The sequence below is a fragment of the Bidens hawaiensis genome, unplaced genomic scaffold, assembly GCF_021521415.1.
Source record: "Bidens hawaiensis isolate Kalapana, Puna unplaced genomic scaffold, B.hawaiensis_p1.1 tig00002977_1, whole genome shotgun sequence".
Lineage (NCBI taxonomy): Eukaryota > Viridiplantae > Streptophyta > Magnoliopsida > Asterales > Asteraceae > Bidens > Bidens hawaiensis.
The window spans coordinates 53,562-75,157 of NW_027491160.1; the positions used below are offsets into that span (position 1 = coordinate 53,562).

At 33.7% G+C, this 21,596-nt stretch overlaps 4 protein-coding genes across 4 annotated transcripts; 3 read left to right on the plus strand and 1 right to left on the minus strand.

Annotated features, from left to right (window-relative positions):
• Nucleotides 1-1,982: 1,982 nt before the first annotated feature.
• On the plus strand, nt 1,983-3,421 carry LOC143621856 (F-box protein SKIP19-like). The gene is made up of 3 exons (XM_077093152.1): nt 1,983-2,071; nt 2,318-2,685; nt 2,776-3,421. The coding sequence occupies exons 2-3, from the start codon at nt 2,327-2,329 to the stop codon at nt 3,419-3,421; spliced, it is 1,005 nt and encodes a 334-aa protein (XP_076949267.1). The 5' UTR covers nt 1,983-2,071; nt 2,318-2,326.
• Nucleotides 3,422-10,354: 6,933 nt separating this feature from the next.
• On the plus strand, nt 10,355-11,209 carry LOC143621857 (putative F-box/LRR-repeat protein 23). The gene is made up of 2 exons (XM_077093153.1): nt 10,355-10,611; nt 10,732-11,209. Exons 1-2 carry the CDS (start codon nt 10,355-10,357, stop codon nt 11,207-11,209), a joined length of 735 nt encoding a protein of 244 aa, XP_076949268.1.
• Nucleotides 11,210-14,694: 3,485 nt separating this feature from the next.
• LOC143621858 (F-box protein SKIP19-like) lies at nt 14,695-15,237 on the plus strand. Its single transcript, XM_077093154.1, has 2 exons — nt 14,695-14,813; nt 14,910-15,237. Exons 1-2 carry the CDS (start codon nt 14,695-14,697, stop codon nt 15,235-15,237), a joined length of 447 nt encoding a protein of 148 aa, XP_076949269.1.
• A 1,498-nt stretch (nt 15,238-16,735) lies between these two features.
• Nucleotides 16,736-20,220, minus strand: LOC143621792 (uncharacterized). The gene is made up of 8 exons (XM_077093110.1): nt 19,862-20,220; nt 19,222-19,551; nt 18,529-18,714; nt 18,221-18,394; nt 18,015-18,146; nt 17,770-17,941; nt 17,095-17,269; nt 16,736-16,994 (listed from the first exon to the last, which is right to left on the minus strand). The coding sequence occupies exons 1-8, from the start codon at nt 20,165-20,167 to the stop codon at nt 16,865-16,867; spliced, it is 1,605 nt and encodes a 534-aa protein (XP_076949225.1). The 5' UTR covers nt 20,168-20,220; the 3' UTR covers nt 16,736-16,864.
• Between the last annotated feature and the right edge of the window lie 1,376 nt (nt 20,221-21,596).

The window sequence follows — 21,596 nt, forward strand, 5'->3', positions numbered from 1 at the left end:
ATTATGACCATGAACTAAAACAAGAATAAGTTAACTCGTGAGAAATTATATAATAGTACTTTAGCTATTTTGTTATTCTATAATATTTTACAAAACTTTATTGTATAATTGTTTTTATTGTTATTATAGTTTCAAGTTAGTAGCATCAATATGATATATATTATATAGGGGAAGGTTAAGGTGCAAATTAAATTAACATATTAATTGTGAGAATCAAGAAGAGTAATTATATATACAAGTAGAGTAATTATGTAATTACATCGTAAAGTAATTAATATAATTACTCCACTTAATTCTCACAATTAGCACGTTAATTTCATTTGTATTTGATCCAACAGATATAAAGAAAATAGTAAAAAAAATATATATTTAAGGAGTATATGGAGAAAAATGATGGGCTTGAAATATAAATATTGGTTAAATTTAAAAAAAAAGGACAAAGATAAAAGGGAATATTGAATTTATATCTCTACTAAATCAATTGTTACGGTTAGATCTATTGATAAAAAAACAAATTTAACCCTTAAAATTCAAAAATTCATGCTATGTGAGTTGTACTATAGTAACAAGTTAGGTACCTTTTAAAATTTAAGAGATCACTAACTCGTATATTATATATGGTAGAGATGTGGGATTATCGTGAGTAAAAATTTTCCATTATTTTTCTTTTCTCTAAGTAAAGAAAAAATTTGAGTTCTTAATTTGTTATAAGAGTTAATTGTAAATATGGTTCGTGTGGTGGAATCCAAAACATAGGTTGCATCCTGTGGTATCATTTTCACAAATATGGTCCCTGTGGTGGCACTTTTATTTCACTTTTGGTCCACCATCAAGTAATGACGTTAACCAAAGTGTGGAATTACTATGTTGCCCCTGCTCGATGTTAACCAAAGTGTGGAGTACCTAATTGCCATCTTACCGATATGCCAAGTCAAGTAGTGTAAAATCTAAAATATGTAAAAGATCGAATGTCTGCTCTTGTTTGATGTAAAAATATGCAAAAGCTGTAAAAAAACATGTAACAGATGTAAAGCATGTTTGCTTGTATAAAGGTGGAGAGAAAAACAATTTACGTTTCTTACATTCCGATTTACCTATGTTATATTTGAAGAGAGAAAACGAATCGCACGTCCCGAGATATGCTTTTATGATAAATCATGCAGATTTTTGGAGAGAAAAAACATTTTTAAGTTTTCCATTATACCCTTTTTTACTTTTTAATGTAAATCGTACCTTGTTGGCCTATACAAATTGAATTAATCTCAACTATTAGATTAAAAAATAAATGGTTAGAGACGGGGTTTAAGGGTTCACTAGTTAAGAAAGTGTTTCAAAATAACTTTTCACTGTGATGAATAACACATCTCTATGGTTTGAGTGTTACCATTTATTAAACTAAAATATATAGATAGAAGATATAGATAGAAATGAAGAGAGAGAACATGATTCATATTCAAAATATAAAAAATCTATATACTTAGAGATAAATATGTAAGAGAAGCTAACGTGAATGCTATCAAATATTGGGGCAACAATTGCTGACACGACTTGAACCCGACAAGAAAAAATGCTTTGGGTCAAAAGACCGTTTAAAAATCAAGTCGGGTTTGAGTCAACTAACACGACCCGTTTAATAAATGGGTTGGCTTTGGATCAACCCGAATTTATGTGTGTGCAATTTAGGGTTAAATATTTGGGGGGTGTTTGGGATTGCTTATTTTCACCAACTTATAACTTATTAACATTTTGAAAAGTAATAAGGTGTTTGCGATAAGTTTTATTGTGAGAGGAAAAGTTTTATAAGTTATAATTTTTTAACTTATTAACTAAATAAAAAGATGTAAGGATGTAAAATAAGGAATCCGAAACACCCCCTTAATATAAATAATAATATGGGTCGGGTTCGGGTTGTGTATTTCAACCCGTCAATTCGCAACCCGCCAGCCTGGCACTACTCAAACCCTAATCAAATAAGTAGGCAAAGGGCACACCTCGATCACCATTTCAAACCAATTGCTACTAACAAGTAACAAACACCAATTACTTCGTAATCGCATCGCCAATTAATTCTGTGTAATGTAAGTGTTCATCTTTTACTGAAATTTCACAATTTTACAGCATGAATTGATACATGCATATTTTCTTTGATTCTCAATGACCATTATTTATTATATGCATGTCACATGTTCGATCTTGTTTTACCTGCAACTTGTTTATTAATTTATTGAGATTGATTATAAATTTTAACATAATAATATACTTATATACATATGAAATGGATTGATTTGACATTTAATTCGTTTTGTGAATCTTAAAGGTGACAAGAATGCCACCAAAATCAAAATCAAATCGACGAAGAAGCAAGTTTGTTCCGAAACCCAAACAAGAATGGCGAGTGAAGCAACCGACAAGGAACTGGTTGGAGCTTCCGTCGGATTTAACGAGGAATATCCTCCAAAGAGTTGGCGTGGTTGACCGCCTCGAGAATGCCCAGAAAGTGTGCACTGCGTGGCGTGAAATCTGCAAGGACCCTGCCATGTGGAGGGTCGTTTATATGGATGCGTATGCAGGTGTATGTGCGGACATGTTTAAACATGTTGTGGATAGAAGCCAAGGTCAGTTGCTTGATTTAACCATCGTTGGTTTTTGTGATGATATCGATCTTCTTCAGTATGTTGTTGACAGGTATGAGTTTTGGTTTTCGGATGTAATAATTAGTATTTAGGAAAAGTATTACTCTTTTCAATCAAATTTCTGATATGTTTCCGTTAACAGATCAAGTCAGCTTAGACGTCTAGAAATAATTCAGTATGTTTATGATTTTTGTGAAATGTGGAGTGACGCATTCAAGAACCTACCTTCGTTGGAGGAGCTCTGCCTTGTGAACGTAAAAATTTGTAAACAAGATATTGAAGCTGCGGGCCGCTATTGTCCTTTGTTAAAAATCCTCAAAGTGAATAAAAAAGCTGCTAGATCATGTGATGCTGATGATGACGATGAGATACCCTTAGCGATTGGGAAAAACTTAACTGAGTTAACTCACCTTGAACTCATTGGGAACAACATGATAAACACCGGGTTGCAGGCCATTCTTGACGGCTGCTGCCATCTTGAATCACTAGACCTGCGCCGGTGCTTGTACATTGATCTAGGAGACTTGGGGAGAAGATGTTTACAACAGATTAAATGTCTAAAGCTTCCTCGTGATTCTATTGAAGAGTTGGTGTATAGTGGTTATGATCTATGTGATTCTGATTTTGAATTTGTGTCTGGTGATGAATATGATCAATACTTGGACTATTATGATGAATACCCAGATTATGATGACTACACAGCCTATGATAATGACATTGATAACTTGAGCGGGATAAGCTTAGAGAGCTTGGGTGAGATGATGGCTTTCATGTCCATGTTTGAATAAACTACTTATGTTATTAAGGTGAGTTGTGTATTTTTATATGAATGTATTAAACATTCTCAATTTGATGTTTGGGTACTGACTGTGGTTGATGTGTTTCTTTTGAAGGTGTAGTTGCCGCGCAAGAACTGTCCTCACTACAAACAAAAAGCCATTTAGTGACACACAAATACTGTCACAAGAAACCACAAAAGTGCCACAAAGAACCTTTTTGGAATGAATGACACACAAAAAAGTGCCACTAGAAGTGCTACCACTAAAGCCTTTTAGTGACACTTTTTTTTGTGCCACTAGAAACCTTTTTGACTTTGTGGCACTTTTTTTCGCTTGCCACCTAAAGCTTTTTCCGTTTTTAGCACTTTTTCGTCTGCCACTACGGGACTTTTAGTGGCACTTTTTTCAACAGGACTTTTAGTGACACTTTTTTCATTTGCCATTGTATACCACTAGAGATTTAGGGGCTTTTAGTGACACTTTTTTTTCGTTTGCCACTAAAAAAGTTTCTGGCCTTTCACTAGCACTTTTTTGGTCTGCCATTACAAACTTTTAGCTTTAGTGGCACTTTTAAATGCCACTACTGATGTTTATCATATTACTTTTGATTAATTAAAAAAATAAATGAAACCCTAAAATATAAAAAATCATAACATTCAACACGCTTAAAAATTTGATCATATTCCAAATATATACAAAATGTTTAATAAGTCTCAAGTTAAGTCTAAATATCAAGCATATAAAAAAGGAAAACTAACAAATGTCTGGATAAAAACTAAAAACTTCATTGCGTTCATGAACCTCTTTCACAATCTTCAATCTTTAATGCAAGGTACTGTATAAAAAAATTCCTCTTTCACAATCTTCAATCTCGATGCAAGGTACCTAATAAAAAAATTAAGACTTTTCAATAAGCAAACAATATGGACACCGCATACATAACGAACACAGTCACGTGGCACTAGCATTAAATATTTCAAGAACACCCAAACTTAAATCAACGAATTCAATTAATAAGCAATAAATACATTCAAATTGTTATAGAAGAATTTACAAACCTTGTAGATTTGCAGCTCATTTTTCTCTGAAGCTAGTGAAACTGCACCAAATACATCGAAAACATGATATGTAGCCTCGTGTCTACACATGCTATCTGTGCAAAAAAAAACATGCAATATAAATGTCAATATTTATCACAAAATATTAAAATCACATAACATTAAAATAATATGCAAGAAAAAAAAACATTTTTTAAGTATCATAAAGAGAATACTTGCATATTTATAATATTAATGAGTAATCAAAAAATAAACGAGTCGTTATCGTTTTCACCATCTACTTAACGTTCTATATCAGTAATATTACTGAGTAAACTTCATTGAAACGACTTGTAATCATGATAATCGATTTGGAAGTGTTTCTGCAATGCATACAGTAAGAAATCAACACTATTATTCATGCTAAGAAAGAAAAATATATACAAACTTTACCACATGTGCTTTTGAATACCCTTGCAAATGAAAGTAAAAATGCAAAATCTGGCACATCCAAATTCAGATTAAGTAGCACACCTTTCTAAAGAACCTCCAGTTAGCACATACTAAACACAGCCCGTTTGAACCTAAACCTATTTTGACAGATTACCAATCTAACTTTTAACCTTGTTTTTCTATCCGAGTCGACAAGCATGGGCCATAGCTTGTAAATCAGCATGTAGGTTCCAATCAAAGAGATAAATAATAATCGTGTATCTGGCTTATACCAAGACCATCGGCTCTGGTAGACAACAAAAAGAAAATTCTAGAAAAACCAACCGCGAGGAGCCTATCAATTCGAACTTGTCTTTCATCACTATTAACTTTCCAACAAATACGTCATATAGCCATCTTTGAATAGCACTTTAAAGATCACATATTCAGATCAAAGTCAACAATAAAAGTCAAACTTGTTAACCGTTCGTACCTTGTAGTTGCAATAATTATCCAAAAAATCCAACATATACTGAAATCGTGTGCATATTAAAACTCTATGACCTTGATCTTTTAGCCTCACCATTTTTGTCCAAATGCTGCAATTTTCAAAAAGCTTACAATAATTGTCTGACAAATAGATATGATATATATGAGTTCAATTGATGAATAAAAATGATTATTTGTAGGGTTGTGAACGAATCGAACATTCGGTGAACAAATCGTTAAAATTCACCGAACAGCTCGTGAACAAAATTTATTATTTGTAGCAACAAACAAGGTACAAATAGCAAAAACACATCAATGAAAACCTAGAAGCAAAATAATCCAAATGTTTGCCTAATTTATACTCAAGCACGCAAATGAACAAACGGATATTAACATGGCGCAGTACCACAGAAGTAACGGCGAAGAAGCATAAGCAAATAGGGAAACAGTCGTCGGCCAGAGGTCCTTCACCGGTGGTCAAACGTATGTCTCAGTCTGAAATTGATAAACTGCAACTACAAAACGAAATTAGGTCAACAGAAACTTCACGAAAGAGTGAAATCGACAAATTGAAGACGATTTATTACCTTCCTTGACGAAGAAATCAAGGATCACCGGAGTTGCGAAGATGCAGAACAGGAGCTAATCCATCACTTTCGGCTCAAAATCGATTTGTTAATATTACATTGGCTGTGCTCGTGTTTGTTGCTCTCATTGTATTCCAACTAATTTCCATTTCGAGCCCTAATTTTCAACAAATTAGGGAAAACATCAATCAGCCATCAAAGAATTCAATTCAGCTTGTAATACATCGTCTTACATCATTTTCCGTCAACAATCCAAACTTCAAATTAACAGAAAAAAACCTAACCGCAACTTCGAACGATGTGACAGGCGAATCATCAACGACATTACCATGCATAAAATCGTTACAACTGAATCAAACAAATAAAAAAAGCCTAACACATTATTCGAACAAACTAACAATCAATAGTATTCGCGATGTAATCGAGACAGTGATATTACCAAGTCCACCGTATCAGCTGATGCGGATGATTAGGCGACGATGCGAGCAACGAAATAAAACAGTAGATGATGAGAATTGAGCTGGAGATGCGGAAATTGACGGAATAAGGCGATTGCGAGTGCGGTGGCGTCGCCGGTGAGTCGCCATGGACGACGGTGGCGGTGGCGATGGAGGCGAATCTCACACACACTCTTTCTTTATAAAGCGAAAGTGAGAAGAGTTAGTTAGGTTTTAGAGAGAGAGAGAGAAAGGAAAGAAAGAATCGTGTTTATTTTAGGTTTTGTGCCTTGGAGATTAAGAGACGAAGCCAACCATTTTTGGGTTTCTTTTCGTTTTTTTAGCGTCGCAGCTTGTTGTCCGCTTGCCTTCTGTTTCTGTTTCGATGTAATCCCATAAACAATTTATAATAAAAAAAAAATTTCATTTAGTAGGTGGACTTTTCTGTTGTGAAGGATGGAGAGGATCCGCCGCCTAGCTAAAATTTATCTTTCAAGAGAAATAAAGTAATAAATAAATAAATGATTACTTAGTTTTACAATATATAATATAAATATAAGAAAAAGTATTATTTATTGTTATAAAAAAGCGTGTCACTAGATTTTTAGAGGCAAATACAAAATGAACTAAAATCATTAATTAGTGGCATTAAAGCTAAGTATCATTAAAAATGTGTTATAAGCAAAGATGGTATACGCAAAGTGCCATTAAAAATCCAAATTAGTGGCACAAAAGCTATATGTCATCATAAACGTGTGACACTAGATTTTTAGTAGCAAACGCAAAGTGCCACTAATGTCATAATTGGTGGCACTTAAGCTAAGTGCCACTAAAAATGTGTTATACGTAAAGTGCCATTAAAAACCAAAATTAGTGGCACAAAAGCTAAATGCCATTATAAACGCGTGACATAGATTTTTAGTAGCATACGTAAAGTGCCACTAATGTAATAAATTAGTGGCGCTAAAACTAAGTGCCACAAAAATTGTGTTATACACAAAGATAAAATACGCAAAGTGCCATTAAAAACCAAAATTAGTGACACAAAAACTAAATGCCATTATAAATGTGTGACATGGATTTTTGGTGGCATACGCGAAGTGCCACTAATATCATAAATTAGTGGTACAAAAGCTAAATGTCATTATAAACGTGTGACGTAGATTTTTAGTGGCATACGCAAAGTGCCACTAATATCATAAAGTAGTGACACTAAAACTAAGCGTCACTATATGTCATTAAAAACCTAAATTAGTGGCACAAAAGCTAAGTGTCATTAAAAATGTGTGCCACTAAATGGCATTTTTTTTGTAGTGCCTTCTGTTTGCTCAAGCGGCGTAATCGATATTCCGCTGATGGTTTTTTTTTTCAATTTTATGCAACTTGTTACGTTAAAGATGTTTTTTTAATTAAAATGCATGTATTTGATGGCTGGTACAACTTGTTTCAGATTGGTCTTACAAAATATGAGATGGTTTTGTAATTTTAATCCAGATTGCATTTAACGTTTAAGTTTGACCAATCAGCCTTGACTGACATGATTTTTCCAAATGACTTGTCATTTTATCAATCTATAGGCACGCACTCAAACAACCCACATGACTAATATGATCTTGCGTTAAGGTTAACTAAAAACCAGTTGAATTCAGAAGCGGGTCAATAAGATGTTGACTAATACTTTATTTAAAATGGCCTGTTTTAGTCCGAACTTATTTTACTCACAACCCGTTTTGACTCAATGCCCGGCCTGACTAGATCCACCTGTTTTGATGCAAAGGAGAACAATTTTACATGCAAGAAGGATTGTTATATCGATCCACAACAGGTGCATGAACAATAAATTATGAAAAATGCCTCAAAAAACTTATCTGCTAATTTGCTTGCAGAGACCAACCCAGCATATTTTGTTAATCAGTTTTTTTAACCCTAAAAATTGGAGACATTTGTTAATTAGTTTCTCTCTGGATACAACTTTTTGTATTTGTTACTTTGGTTGAAACCTTTTATGACCCATGCCATGGAACTTAAAAGACAAGACATAATCGAATCAGGAACCTTAAGGTAGCGTTTGGTAGAAGGAAATAAGAGGCGGAATAGAATGGGTCATTCCAAAAGAATAAAAAAAGATATGTTTGGTTGTCATGTGTTAATAGAATGAACCATTCCATAATGAATGAAATTCCTTTCAAATATAGGATTTTCATTCTTTAAGTAGTAGGTGTTTTTTTTCATTCCTTCAAGGAATGAAATCAACACCACCAATAATAATAATAATCAAATATTATGATTATTATTATTATTATATTAGAATTATTATTACAGAATTATTATTACATTATCATATTATTATATTATTGTTATTAATTTTATTATATTATTATTAATTTTATTATATTATTATTATTTTTTACATTATAATATAACAATTATTATATTAGAGTTATTATCGTATTATCAATATTGTTAAATTTATTTGACGAGTCAACGCTTCATAACACGCATGTGCGATTCAACATTTTTATGATTATTTTTATTCGCTTTAGTGGTCTCGTTGAAGCGCGCATTCGTTTCACGAAATGGAATAGAATTTGCATAGGATTTGGAATTTGAAGGAATTGGTTGGAGGTAATGGAATGAAGGGGGAATGAATGGATCATTATCATTCATTTGTCTTGTTTGGTTAACCTATGAGAATGAAATGAATTATTACTTTATTTTGTTTGGTATCCAAAAATATTGTATGAATGAAATAAAAATAATAAAAACACTCCTATCTCAAAATAATTTTTTCACCAAAAAAAAACAAAAAATCCTTCAATGGCGACGATGGTAGTGTTAGCTCTGGCGACGAAAATGGTGGTAGCAGTGGCGACGGTGGTGGTGGGGGTGGCAGCGTCAAGCGGTGGTAGCATTGGTAGTGATGGAGATGGTCAGGTGGCAGCGGTGACAATGTTTGCGGTGGTTACAACGACGATGGTGGCGACAGCGGTGGCGGTTGTTACGCTGGTGGTAAGGTGGTGGTGGTGGTAACGGTGGCGGTTAGGTGTTAGTGGTGGCGACGGTAGTGGTGGTGGTTTTTGTTTGCGGTGGTGGTGGTGTTGAGAAAGTAGGGTGAAGGAGGAATGGAATGAAAAAAAAGAAGGGGGTGGGAAGGAATGATTTTGATGGAATAGGATTTCATGTGTAATCGATGATTCCAGTCTATTGAGCAATCAAACATTACTTTTTTCATTACAACACAATAAATCATTCCATTCCTCCTATCATTACTGCATATCAAACGCTGCCTCATATTTTTCATATCATGTATTCGAGCCATTCAAATTGATAATGCACCACCCCACCCCTCCCATCTCGCCATACATGTATAATTTGTAATCATTTGAGTTTTAAGATTTATAATAGTAAATGAAAGCTATATATAAATATTTTCTTTCTATCTACATGGATTTTAGTAATACTATACTATAATTTATTATATATTTTGTTATAGGCCCATTAAACGATCAGTGAATAAATTGATTTACTTATGGGTCCAATCTTATATTACGTCAAGATGCAAACAATACATTCTTTTTCAAACAAAATCACCAATCTGTTCGTAATCGCCTCCAACGCTCTTTATCATACGATTCTCTGGTTTTATTTTATTTTACAAGTTTAGTATAGTACTTCTAGGGTTTTAGAGCATGTTTGGGATTGAGTTTGAAAATTGCTTATTGGTTTTTTCAAAAAGCAATTTTGAAAAGCCAGGATTTGGGGCTTACCCTTTCAAAAATCTAAAATAAGAAAGATTTTTGTGATTGCCAAACACATTATTAATTTCTCATTCGTTTATATTAACATTGTAGTTGCTCATTTGTTTAGCCTTTGACTTGCTTTGTCAATATTAAAGTGACTACATTGCCAAAAACATCAAATCGACAATCAAGAAACTGGTTGGAGCTTCCATCAAATTTAATGTCGGATATACTCCAAAGACATAGTGTCATTGACCGACTTAAGAATGCCCAGTTAGTGTGCGCCGCTTGGCATGAAATCTGTGAGGACCCTACCATGTGGAGGGTCGTTTATGTGGATAGATATAAAGATAGATGTGGAACCGAGCAATTCCAGGAGATGTGGAAGCATGTTGTGAATAAAAGCCAAGGCCAATTGGTTGATTTAACCGCCGTTGATTTTTGTGATAGAAGTCTTTTTCGGTATGTTGTTGATAGGTATGTTATGAGTTTTGGTTTCAGGGTATAATAATGTCACATGGTATACTGTAGTAGTTCGGCTTTTTTTAGCAAAATTTAATATTACTCTTTTAACTATCTGTTTTTTCATACCAATAGATCAAGCCAGCTTAGACGTCTAGAACTCGTATGGTATCATCATGGCTTTTATGAAAACTGGAGTAAAGTTTTCAGGAAATTACCATTATTGGAGGAGCTCAACTTTGTTGATGCATTATTTTCGAAAGAAGATGTTGAAGCTCTTGGTCGGTATTGCCCCTTGTTAAAAACACTCAAAGTGAACGAAAAACCTGCTAAATTTTGGGCTGATGATTGGTATGCTTGTATTCAGAATGAGTTAGCCTTAGCGATTGGGAAAAACTTACCTAAGTTAACTCACCTTGAACTCACTGGTAACGGCATGTCAAACATTGGGTTGCAGGCCGTTCTGGATGGTTGTTGTCACCTTAAATCGCTTGACCTACGTCAGTGTTGGTACATTGATCTAAAAGGAGAGTTGGGGAAAAGATGTTCACAGCAAATTAAGCATCTTAAACTCCTTGATGATTCTTTTAAAGTGTTACCATATAGGGGATAATTGGACACTTGTGATGGATTTCATGGACCTGATTGGATAGTTTAGTGAAAACCTTGGTAAATTCTTAAGATGTTTATTTTAGAGTTACATTTGTTCTTGGAATTAAAATGCTTTTCTTTCTTTGTCTACCGAGCTAGCCCTTGGTTATGATATCATGAGATATTTATTTATACACATAGTTGCAGTTGTATCTAAGCATTCAGAACATATGTTAGCATCTTCGTCTTAAAAAAGATCATGAGATTTTAATTTATACGCATAGTTGCAGTTGTATTTAAGCATTCAAAACATATGTAAGCATCTTCGTCTTAAAAAATAAATATACATATCATTCTGGACAGAAAATTCTTAACTTTGGGGATTGTTGCTTTGTAAACTGTTATATAGTTTAGTGCAATTGAATTAACTGGTCGACCAATGAAATCATAATAATACTAAGCAAGTTAGAGATTTGCGGTGTGCACGCACGCTTGTTTTAGTTTGTTATGATGTTATGGGCGAAGCCCCTAATGAACAGTACGGAAGCAGCACCCCCAGTTAGCAAAGGTCCTAGGGGCGGCAACCCTTAGCGGAGTCCAAGGAACAAAGCCTCTAGCTAGAGTTAAGCTTTAATAAAAATTCTCTAAAAATGAATTTTATGATTATATCTCACATAATCTTAAGTATAATATTGAAGGCATATTAATTAAATTTGATTGTGAAATATAAATGCATAAGGCGGTTTCTTGAAACCCTAACGGCTGATTAAATAAATTAGGCGTTCATATCATTTGGTCGCTCTCTTTGGTTCATCTTTCTCATTAAATTCATTTTAAGTTTTTTATCCCAATTAAGAGTTTTATTCGATTAAAATATGTGGGGAACTACCAATTAAATTTTTAATCTAAAAGTTATCATACTACTCTTTGAAAGGGGAATTCCAAGGATACCCACCACTTTTTCTAAAAACCAACCAATACGTTCCGTAAATAGCTATACGAGGGGGGTATAGGGTCTCATATCCCCCCCCCCCTCCTGTATAGTCCTATACGGAGCATATATGGTCCCATATAGCCTTATACAAGGAGTATAGGGGGTGTCTGGGTGTCCGACCCTTTGAAAATCCAAGTCAAAATACCCAAAATCCCAACACAAACTTCTATAAAAGTTACACAATTATTATATTTCTATACAAGAAAATAAATATGTGTACAATATCAACAATATTATCTACTTTAAATCAAATAAAAGCATATGTTTAGATGTAAAAGCTCATTAGGCTATGTATGGTGGTGGGCTACAAAACGGAAGGGATTTTGACACGTGACCAAGAGAGACGATATGTAGCCGTGGGGGGGGGGGGGTGTTGTAACCCAAAATCCCCCCCCCCCCAAACACACACCTATAGTTGATCGCCACGTCATCATCTTCATAACACAAGCAGGCGACAAATGTATGTCACTCCCACCGCAAATCGCCCCTTTGTCGCCTAGGAGAGCGGTGTTCTCGCCCAAAATCACCCATTGTCGTCTCTATTTGCCGCCCATTACACTTGGCCTTACAAGCAAGTAACGTTAATCATCTAATATAAGAATGCGTAGAATGATTTTAAGCACCTAATTTGGCAAAAAGAATTAGGATTTTTATAAGCAATCATGTGTTGGTAATTTTGTTGATTTGAGTTTCTAAAATATCAAAAATGAACCTATAAGTATATTTTTATACATTTTTAGTGGGATTTTAGTCACATGTTTTTAATTATGAAAAACATGTTTGGATATATGTAACAAATTTGAGAATGTAATTACAAGTAGATACTACATGGATTGCTGAATTCGCCACCAACTTTTTTATTTTTTCTTACAAAATGAAATAATTAATTTTTCTTTATTATAAGTCTAATATCACAGCAATATGAGAGAATTTTGGAGAGAAAGAGATTTCATTTATAAGTGCATATAGTTCAATGAGATATACGTATTACAGATGTTGATAACTATAAGATTGTCTGTAACGCTAACAAACGCACTTTTAAAACGCTAACAAACGCACCTACTCCTCCCATATGCATATTTTACCTTCAAAGCTACCATGCTCATTCTTTCCATATGCAATTTTATTATTTCCCCATCATTTTTTTCTTTTTAACAATCTAGTAGTTAAATATATTCAATTTATTTAAGAACCAATTTATGTAATTAATTCAAATCAATTAATTAACGAAAATTTTAAAAGATAAAACTAAAAATGCATAAAATTTGGTTAAAACGTTAACCTAAAAAATTAGAATAAAAATTACAATACGAAGTTAATAAATATACAAAATAAATAAATAAATGAACTAGCTGTTTGAACTAAATTATTTATTTATTAATGAATTATTACTATTAATTATATTTTTTTATTTATATAAGTTATTTATAAAACTTATTGTTTACTATTTTTGTTTTTAAAGATAGCATTTAAAAAATAGAACAGAAATATTGATTTGTATATCTTCTGTAAATGCACGTCAGCACGTAGCCCCGTGCTGCCCTCTAGGCATGCGCCTTCCACCTTAGTTATGTGCTCGCATTACGAGTGGTATAATAACTGTTATATTTAAAGTGATGATGTCATCAATCCAAAGAATTAAAACCCAAATCTATTCATTGTAAACTTCATAAAATATAGTGTGAAATAACAATGGAAAGGTATAAAATAAAAACATAGATGGGATATAATTATAGTTTAAATAATTAATATAAATAAGTTAATGCGAGCTTAACGGGGCAATCAACGTGAAGGTTAACCCAAGAGAATCAAAGTGTGCCGTGACGTCAACAAATTCTCAATTTGAAAAGCAATGAATAATCGTAAATAAATAAAATAAAAAATATATATATATATATATATTGGTACGTATGTTATAAGAGTCGATCACCATTTCATTTGAAACCAATTACTACCAGCAAACACCAATTTCATCCTAATCGCATCACCTTCTTTAAGTATTCTGTGTAATTGTTATGTAAGTTCATCAATTGGTCGATATCTTCTTTTATTTTTTATTATGTTTAGTGGTTTCTAGGGTTTTATTTTAGTCATTTATTTCTAATTCTGATATCTGCACTTAGCTAATGCAATTGACCTGTAAATTGTTAGGGCTTTTGAACTTCACCTTCATCAAAAGCATTCTTTAGGGCATTTAATTATAATAATTTTATTAAATAAGCATCGCATCATATATAATTACGGAGTTGTTTAACATGTTTGATTTGCTCATTTCTGAATGTTGTTAAAAGTGACAGCAATGCCACCAAAATCTAAATCAAATCCACAAAGAAGAAGAAGAAGCATGTTTGTTCCCAAACCCAAACAGGAATGGCAAACCAACAAGGAACTGGTTGGGGCTTCCGCCCGATTTCCAAAGAGTTGGCGTGGTTGACCGCATCGAGAATGCCCAGAAAGTGTGCACTGCGTGGCGTGAAATCTGCAAGGACCCTACCATGTGGAGGGTCGTTTATATGGACGCGTATGCAGGTGTACGTGGGAACATGTTTAAGAATGTTGTGGATAGAAGCCAAGGCCAGTTGCTTGATTTAACCATCGTTGGTTTTTGTGATGATAACGACGATCTTCTTCAGTACGTTTTTGAACAGTGTGAGTCTTGGTTTTTGGGTATATTATTTTATTATATTAATCAAGTTTCTGAAATGTTCTGGTTTGCTTTTGTTAGCAGATCAAGTCATCTTAGACGTCTAGAAATCATTCAGTATGGTTTTGATTTTTGTGAAATGTGGAGTGACGCTTTCAAGAACCTACCTTTGTTGGAGGAGCTCAGCCTTGTGAATGTAAAAATTTGTAAACAAGATATTGAAGCTGCGGGCTGCCATTGCCCTTTTCTAAAAACACTCAAAGTGAATAAAAAAGCTCCTAGATCATGTGATGCTGATGATGACGATGAGATAGCGTTAGCGATTGGGAAAAATCTAACAAAGTTAACTCACCTTGAACTCATTGGGAACAGCATGACAGACACTGGGTTGCAGGCCATTTTGGACAGCTGATGTCTTCTTGAATCACTTGACCTGTGTCGGTGCAAGTTCATTGATCTAGAAGAAGACTTGGCGAAAAGATGTTTTGAACAGATTAAATGTCTAAAACTTCCTCATGATTCTGATGAAGGGTTAGCACATAGTTGTTATGATGTTTGTGATTCTGATTCTGAATTTATTTCTGGTGACGAGTATGATCAATACTTGGAGTATTATGATGAACACTCTTTCTATGATGACTACACAACCTATCATAATGATATTGATAACTTGAGTGGGATAAGCCTTGAGAGCCTGGATGAGAGGATGCTTTTCATGTCCGTGTTTGATGAATAAACTGTTATGTTAAGAGGTGAGTTGTTGTATGGTTTAGTAATTGTATTATTCATTATTACTATGATGTTTGGATACTAATTGTGTTGATGTGTTTCTTTTGAAGGTGTCTGTAAGAACTGTCTTCTGTTTGCTCAAACAGGGTAATCGGTATTCTGCATATGAGGCATCCAGTTTTATGAACCTTGTTACTTTAAAGATCTTTATTTTGAAATTAAAATGCGTTTCTTTGATGGCTGTGCAACTTGTTTCGGATTGGTCTTATAAAATATGAGACGTTTCGTAATTTTAAGGTAGATTGCATTCAATGTTTGAACTTATTTTAATCATAACCTGTTTTGACCCCAACCTATCTTTTCTGAACAACCAGTTTTGACTCGATTATCCACCCGTTTATCTGGGCATAACCACAGATAATAGTGTTACAATGATGCAAGTGAAACGATTGTAAAATCGATCCTCAGCAAGTGCATGAACAATAAGGGTATGAACAATGCCTCGAAAGACTTTTATAATTTGCTTGCAAATAGACTTTCTGCTGCAAGTGAACAGCCCATTTCCCGACCCCATCTTGGCTTGATATACAGCCCGACCCACCCGTTTTTTCCGGTTGTAAAAGCGATCCTCAGCGGGTCACATAAATAAGCAACATCCTTTTCAATTACCATTCTGTCTCAAAAAGCCTGTCTATGCTAAATGACTTGCAAGTAGACTATTCTGCTACAAGTGTATTAGCATGTTCGAGCCCGAGAATTTTGTAGCAAGCTAGCTTACCGGTATTATTTGCTTCTAATCCTACAAATTGGAGACATTTAGTCTATATTTGTTAATCCATTTAGCATAACCAATGTTTCTCTAGATATAATTTTATGTTACATGGATCAATACATATTACATAGTATAAATTGATAAAAATTAAGTTTTTGAGATGAGGGTTTGACTAGCAGCACTCTTTCTATCTCATGAGTCATGGGTTTAGCTTTTGTGACAACATTCTCATTAACTAGTGTTTTATAAGTTCGAAAGACGGTCTAATTTACCTATAGTTTAGACATTATACTGGAACTTTTATACAATTATCACCAATTGAGCGAACAACATGAAAGGCAATGACATTTTAACCAAATGCGTAGGATCCTCCAAGCTGTCACAAATGCTGGAATACATATTTTGGTGAAATGAAAGATTTTTACTGCTGCTTAACTTTTCTTTTAAATCTCACTAAATCATATACTAGCCTTCATTACCTGTAGATAGGTTTCTAATGAATGAAAAAAAAACAAAAAGCAAATACATGAAAATGAGTCTAGTGCAGTTTCCATGAAGAGCAAGAAAGACTGTGAACATGCTGTTGCTCATATATCTGCATGTAAGCCTCAGACAGTGCGACCATTTGCGGAAGTGTTTCGCCAACATGAAGATCCTGCATCTCATACCTGTAGAACAAATAAAACCATAAATACTACTTCAATTTAAAATGGCAGTTTGGAAATTAAAATTGAAATTTGAAAACTATAATGGAAGAAAAAGGCCTACCAAAGCTCTTCGGACTTGCGTTGAACAAACACTCTATACGACCCTTCACCTGGTTTACCATCATGAACAATGTTTGCAATCAAATCATACTTAGAGTGGGGCCCTTCACCTTCACCTTCCCCTTTAGGTAATGGTATATAATCCTTAAGCTCCAAATTCTTCACCGGGAAGTTAACTGAAATAAAGCACAAAAACAAACAACTCATGCTATGAATGTAACGTCAATCACACAGCAATAGCAATAAAATAATAATAATAAAAATCCGTTTTTAATTAAATTTATATTGGAATGTTGAGAAAAATATTAATCACAACTGCAAATTTAGTTAAATAAAAATATTAAAATTAATTGAAGTATAGAATTTAGCAATTTAAAAATCATTTAGTTAAATAATAAAAAAAAATAGCTTAAACAAATAATGTTTCATATTTAATTAAAAAGAAAAATAGTTTTATTTAAACTCTTTTAATAGTATTTTATACATGCCAACAGTCAATATATGGTACTTCACCCTTGATTAAATTGTTTATGGGCTTGACTGACTTGAGCCAAATTAAAGACAAAAAAACAATGAAGAGTGGAACACATGGGCCGATATTTCTAGTTGTATTCCAGACTTTCAATGTTTATGTTTGACATTGAAAGTATAATAAACAAGTATATCATAGACTCACCAAGGGTTGGATTTTTCTCCACAAAGAAATTATTCTTCGTAAAGCGTCGCATGTGAAGAATAAGATATTGTGGAAGTCTCGTCACACGATATCTCATCCTGGCTACACGAGGACGCACCACTTCGGTTACACTCTCCCCATCAAACTTCTTCAGGATGTTGAAAAGTGGAACCTACAATAACAATATAATATTTTAGGCCAACCCTTCTTATATAACACTGTGTATTGACAAAAAGAAGTCAAACCTGAGGAATTATGTTTTTCTCCATCACATCTTTAAAAAGTGGTGGTGGTGGTAAATCCAGTCCAAGCATCAAGAACGGCATTCTACTGACTTCTTTTACATTATTAGTCTCTTTCACAACCTCCAGCTCTCCCTACAATAAATTAAATAGATTGTCATTCAAAATACAAAAGGAGTTAATGAATAAAACTTTAGAAAAAATGATACCTGAAAACACTGATGGATGATGCTGTTTTTGTTTTTTGCCCTTGAAGTTTTAAGGTCTGTATGCAGGGTATTTAACAGCCATGACATAAACTCAACGGGATCAGATTGCGCCCCTATACGAAACCGTTTCTTACTAGCCTTCATAACCGCCTGCAAAAACTCATGAGGACTAACCTGCAATTCAAACAAGTATTTATTAGGTCTACATAACACATTGATCTATATATGAATATTTTCAAGTTTGTAAAGGTATATATGAAATTAATATTTAATCCATAAATAAATTATAGTATTGATTATGATCATACATGTCCTTTGAAGTTCCTCGCGTGCCATATCTTCCTCGTGAGCTCACCAAACCGATGAACAAGTACAGATTTACTGTCCATATAATTTTCAGGAATGAGAAAAAAGTTTCTCAAGGGAGTCACTCGCATCAAAGACTGAATTGTCACATTAACAAAATCAGTCTCTTTGATGTTATTAAGCCCCACCTGAACAATCAGTCAGTATTTTAAAAGAAAATATGCAATATGCTACTTGATGAATATATCACGATATTATAAAATGGAAGATAAATGCAGGCATGTAAACGAACCACACGTTCAGTGAACCGTTCGTTGGGAAGTTCATTTACGTTCATGCATCTAATAAACAAACGAACATGGACACAATTTATGTTCAGTTAATTAAACAAATGAACATGAACACAATTGGTTAAAATTTATTTATTACTAATATTAATCTAAAATCAATTTGAATTTCGTATCTGAAAAAACATTATTTGGATATTGTTTACCTGGATGTAACGATCATGGTATTATAGACTTTAACTTGGGAATACGTTTACTGTTGGTAGGTTTTCATTTATGTTCGTGAACTGTTTGTTTAGAATATTAACAAACAGACACAAACACTCTTAAAGAACGAACACGAACAAGCCCATTCGTGTTTGTTTACAGGCCTAGATAAATGCAATAAAGACACAAGTAAATGAATACCATTCCAGGAAGATAATCAGAGCCATCAAGCGCCCTTGACCATTGTCTATTTTTATCCAGTTGCACAACTTGGTGTTTGTTAAACCTTGGATTAAGAACATGTCTAATATCATCAAGTGAAGGATCATTTATCTCATAACCATCAGGCAGACAATACACTTTTTCAGTGTGAAGATTGATGTACACATGGTGTCCTGCTTCAAGGCTATGAGTGTATGCATGTGACTTTTGTCCTCTTCCTTGAAAATACTTACCACACACCAAACATGCATACACATTCAGATTTGACAGAGACACTGAACAGAACTTTTCAAAGTCAAAATCCAAAACCTGCAAAACATATTTTCAAAATAATAAAAAGTTGGCTACATGTGATCGTACAACAACTAGAAATAACATTTTTCCCAGTATTTCACATTTTATTAATAACTACGAATGCAAACGAGCCTTTTAAAAAGTTTGTTTAATAAACGAGCCCAAACCTGAGACAGAGCCCGAGTCGGCTCGTGAGCCTAAACTAGCCTATTATTTATATATATATTTAATATATATTTTTATAATAAATACTATTATGCATAAAATTAAGAAAAAAATAATAACAATATCTACAATAAAACTCTAATAAATGAGAAATATATACCTGGCGATTAACGGTATCGAGGTAAGGGCAATCCCTACGGATTTCAATCATCCGATTACGCACACCAAACCCATTATCATGGTCATCTTCCTCATCATCTTCATCTTCTTCCTTGGTGTCACTTTCCTCCACTTTCTTACCATCATCTTCGTCCTCGTCTTCATCGTATGTCGCAAGTGGAAGCAAAGCGTTATCAAAACCAAGCTGAGGTGGCGAGGATGAAGAAGTTTCAACTAATTTCTGCTTCTTTGATTGTTGTTCTTCATTGTCTGCAGCATTATCCACATCTTGGCGCTTTGTTGTCATCGTACCTACAAAAGTGAATTTCAAATTGTATTAAAATTAGAGGTGTTCATGGTCCCCTTTTACCAGTTTTTAGGTCAAATTGTTGCTGACAGTTTTCAAAATCTAAAGTTCTAAACCAAAACCTAACCATCCCAAAACTAAAACCAAACCGTACGAGCAGTTTGGTTTCAAATTTCAGACTTATCAAGCCTTTGAAATCAAAATGCATAAAACTTTAAAACTCAAGAAAGCATTGGGTTTAAAATTTAAAATACAACATTGATTGGAAGTAAATGAATAGTGAGCAACAATTATTTATTCAAGGGCGCGAAGTAACAACAAAGTCATATTTCAAATTCCATGATGCAGCAAAGTAAGCCTGGGGAGGTCAATTTGGGTCAGATAACATGTCTCGGTTCAAAACGGTTCAATGTTGTTCGGTTCACCTTAAAACAAGTCGTTTTAAAAGAACATATTAAAACAATAATGATTGTAGCAGCTAAAAAGTATGTAAATAAATAATTAGAAAAGCACAGGCATTAAGCATTTGTAAATAGCTAAGCTAAAATCAGCAGATAGATAGTGTTCAGTAGACATTAACAGGCAGTAAGCATGGTTTGAATCGGATGAGTATGGAAGACACTAGCTAGAAGGAAGATTGTAACCTAATTACAGCAAGTAAATATGTTTTACATTAACATGTTTAAACGATTGTATTATTCTACGTCTTGGATTGAGAAATTGAGAGGTAGTATATGAGCGTATAGAAACCCTAACCTGATTCGAGAAGGAAGATGATGCCCAAATCTGATTCGCGAATGAGAATGAGATGATGAAAGATGGTGCCCTAATTAGCCTAACTTCACCGCGTCTGTTTTATATAATTCGAATCTGATACAAAACCCCCCAATTTTCTAATTATATAAACCAACCACGTCAGAAAAATAGTTGCTTTAGACGTGTGTTTTTTGGCGGTGGGAGCTCGATCGGTAACGGCTCGGCTCGTTACGATATCTATGTGTCGTTTCTGTAGCTTAATAGAAATTGAGGGTTGCCTAAAATGTTAAATTTGTGGGTTAGAAGGTGTAAATATTTTTCACACGAATTTCAAAACAAAACTTTTATTATATATCATAATTATAACTAGATCGTATGAAAAAGTTACTATCATTATTAAAACCCGTGAATGGAAATTGACTTAACAATAAAATTAAAGTTAAAATATGAGTAAGGACGGGGGCGTAAAAGTGTGAGAGCATTCACAACCCCTCCATCATGTTCTACCCTATAATTTAAATAAAAGTCATATTTTATATCTAATTTTAAAAACACTACACATCTCATTCCATATTTTTTTTCTACTTCAAAGTACAAACGCTTATTTTATTATTTTCTCGTTTTTATACATTTACATAAATTTGATAGATGATGAATATTAGTTTTTCAGATA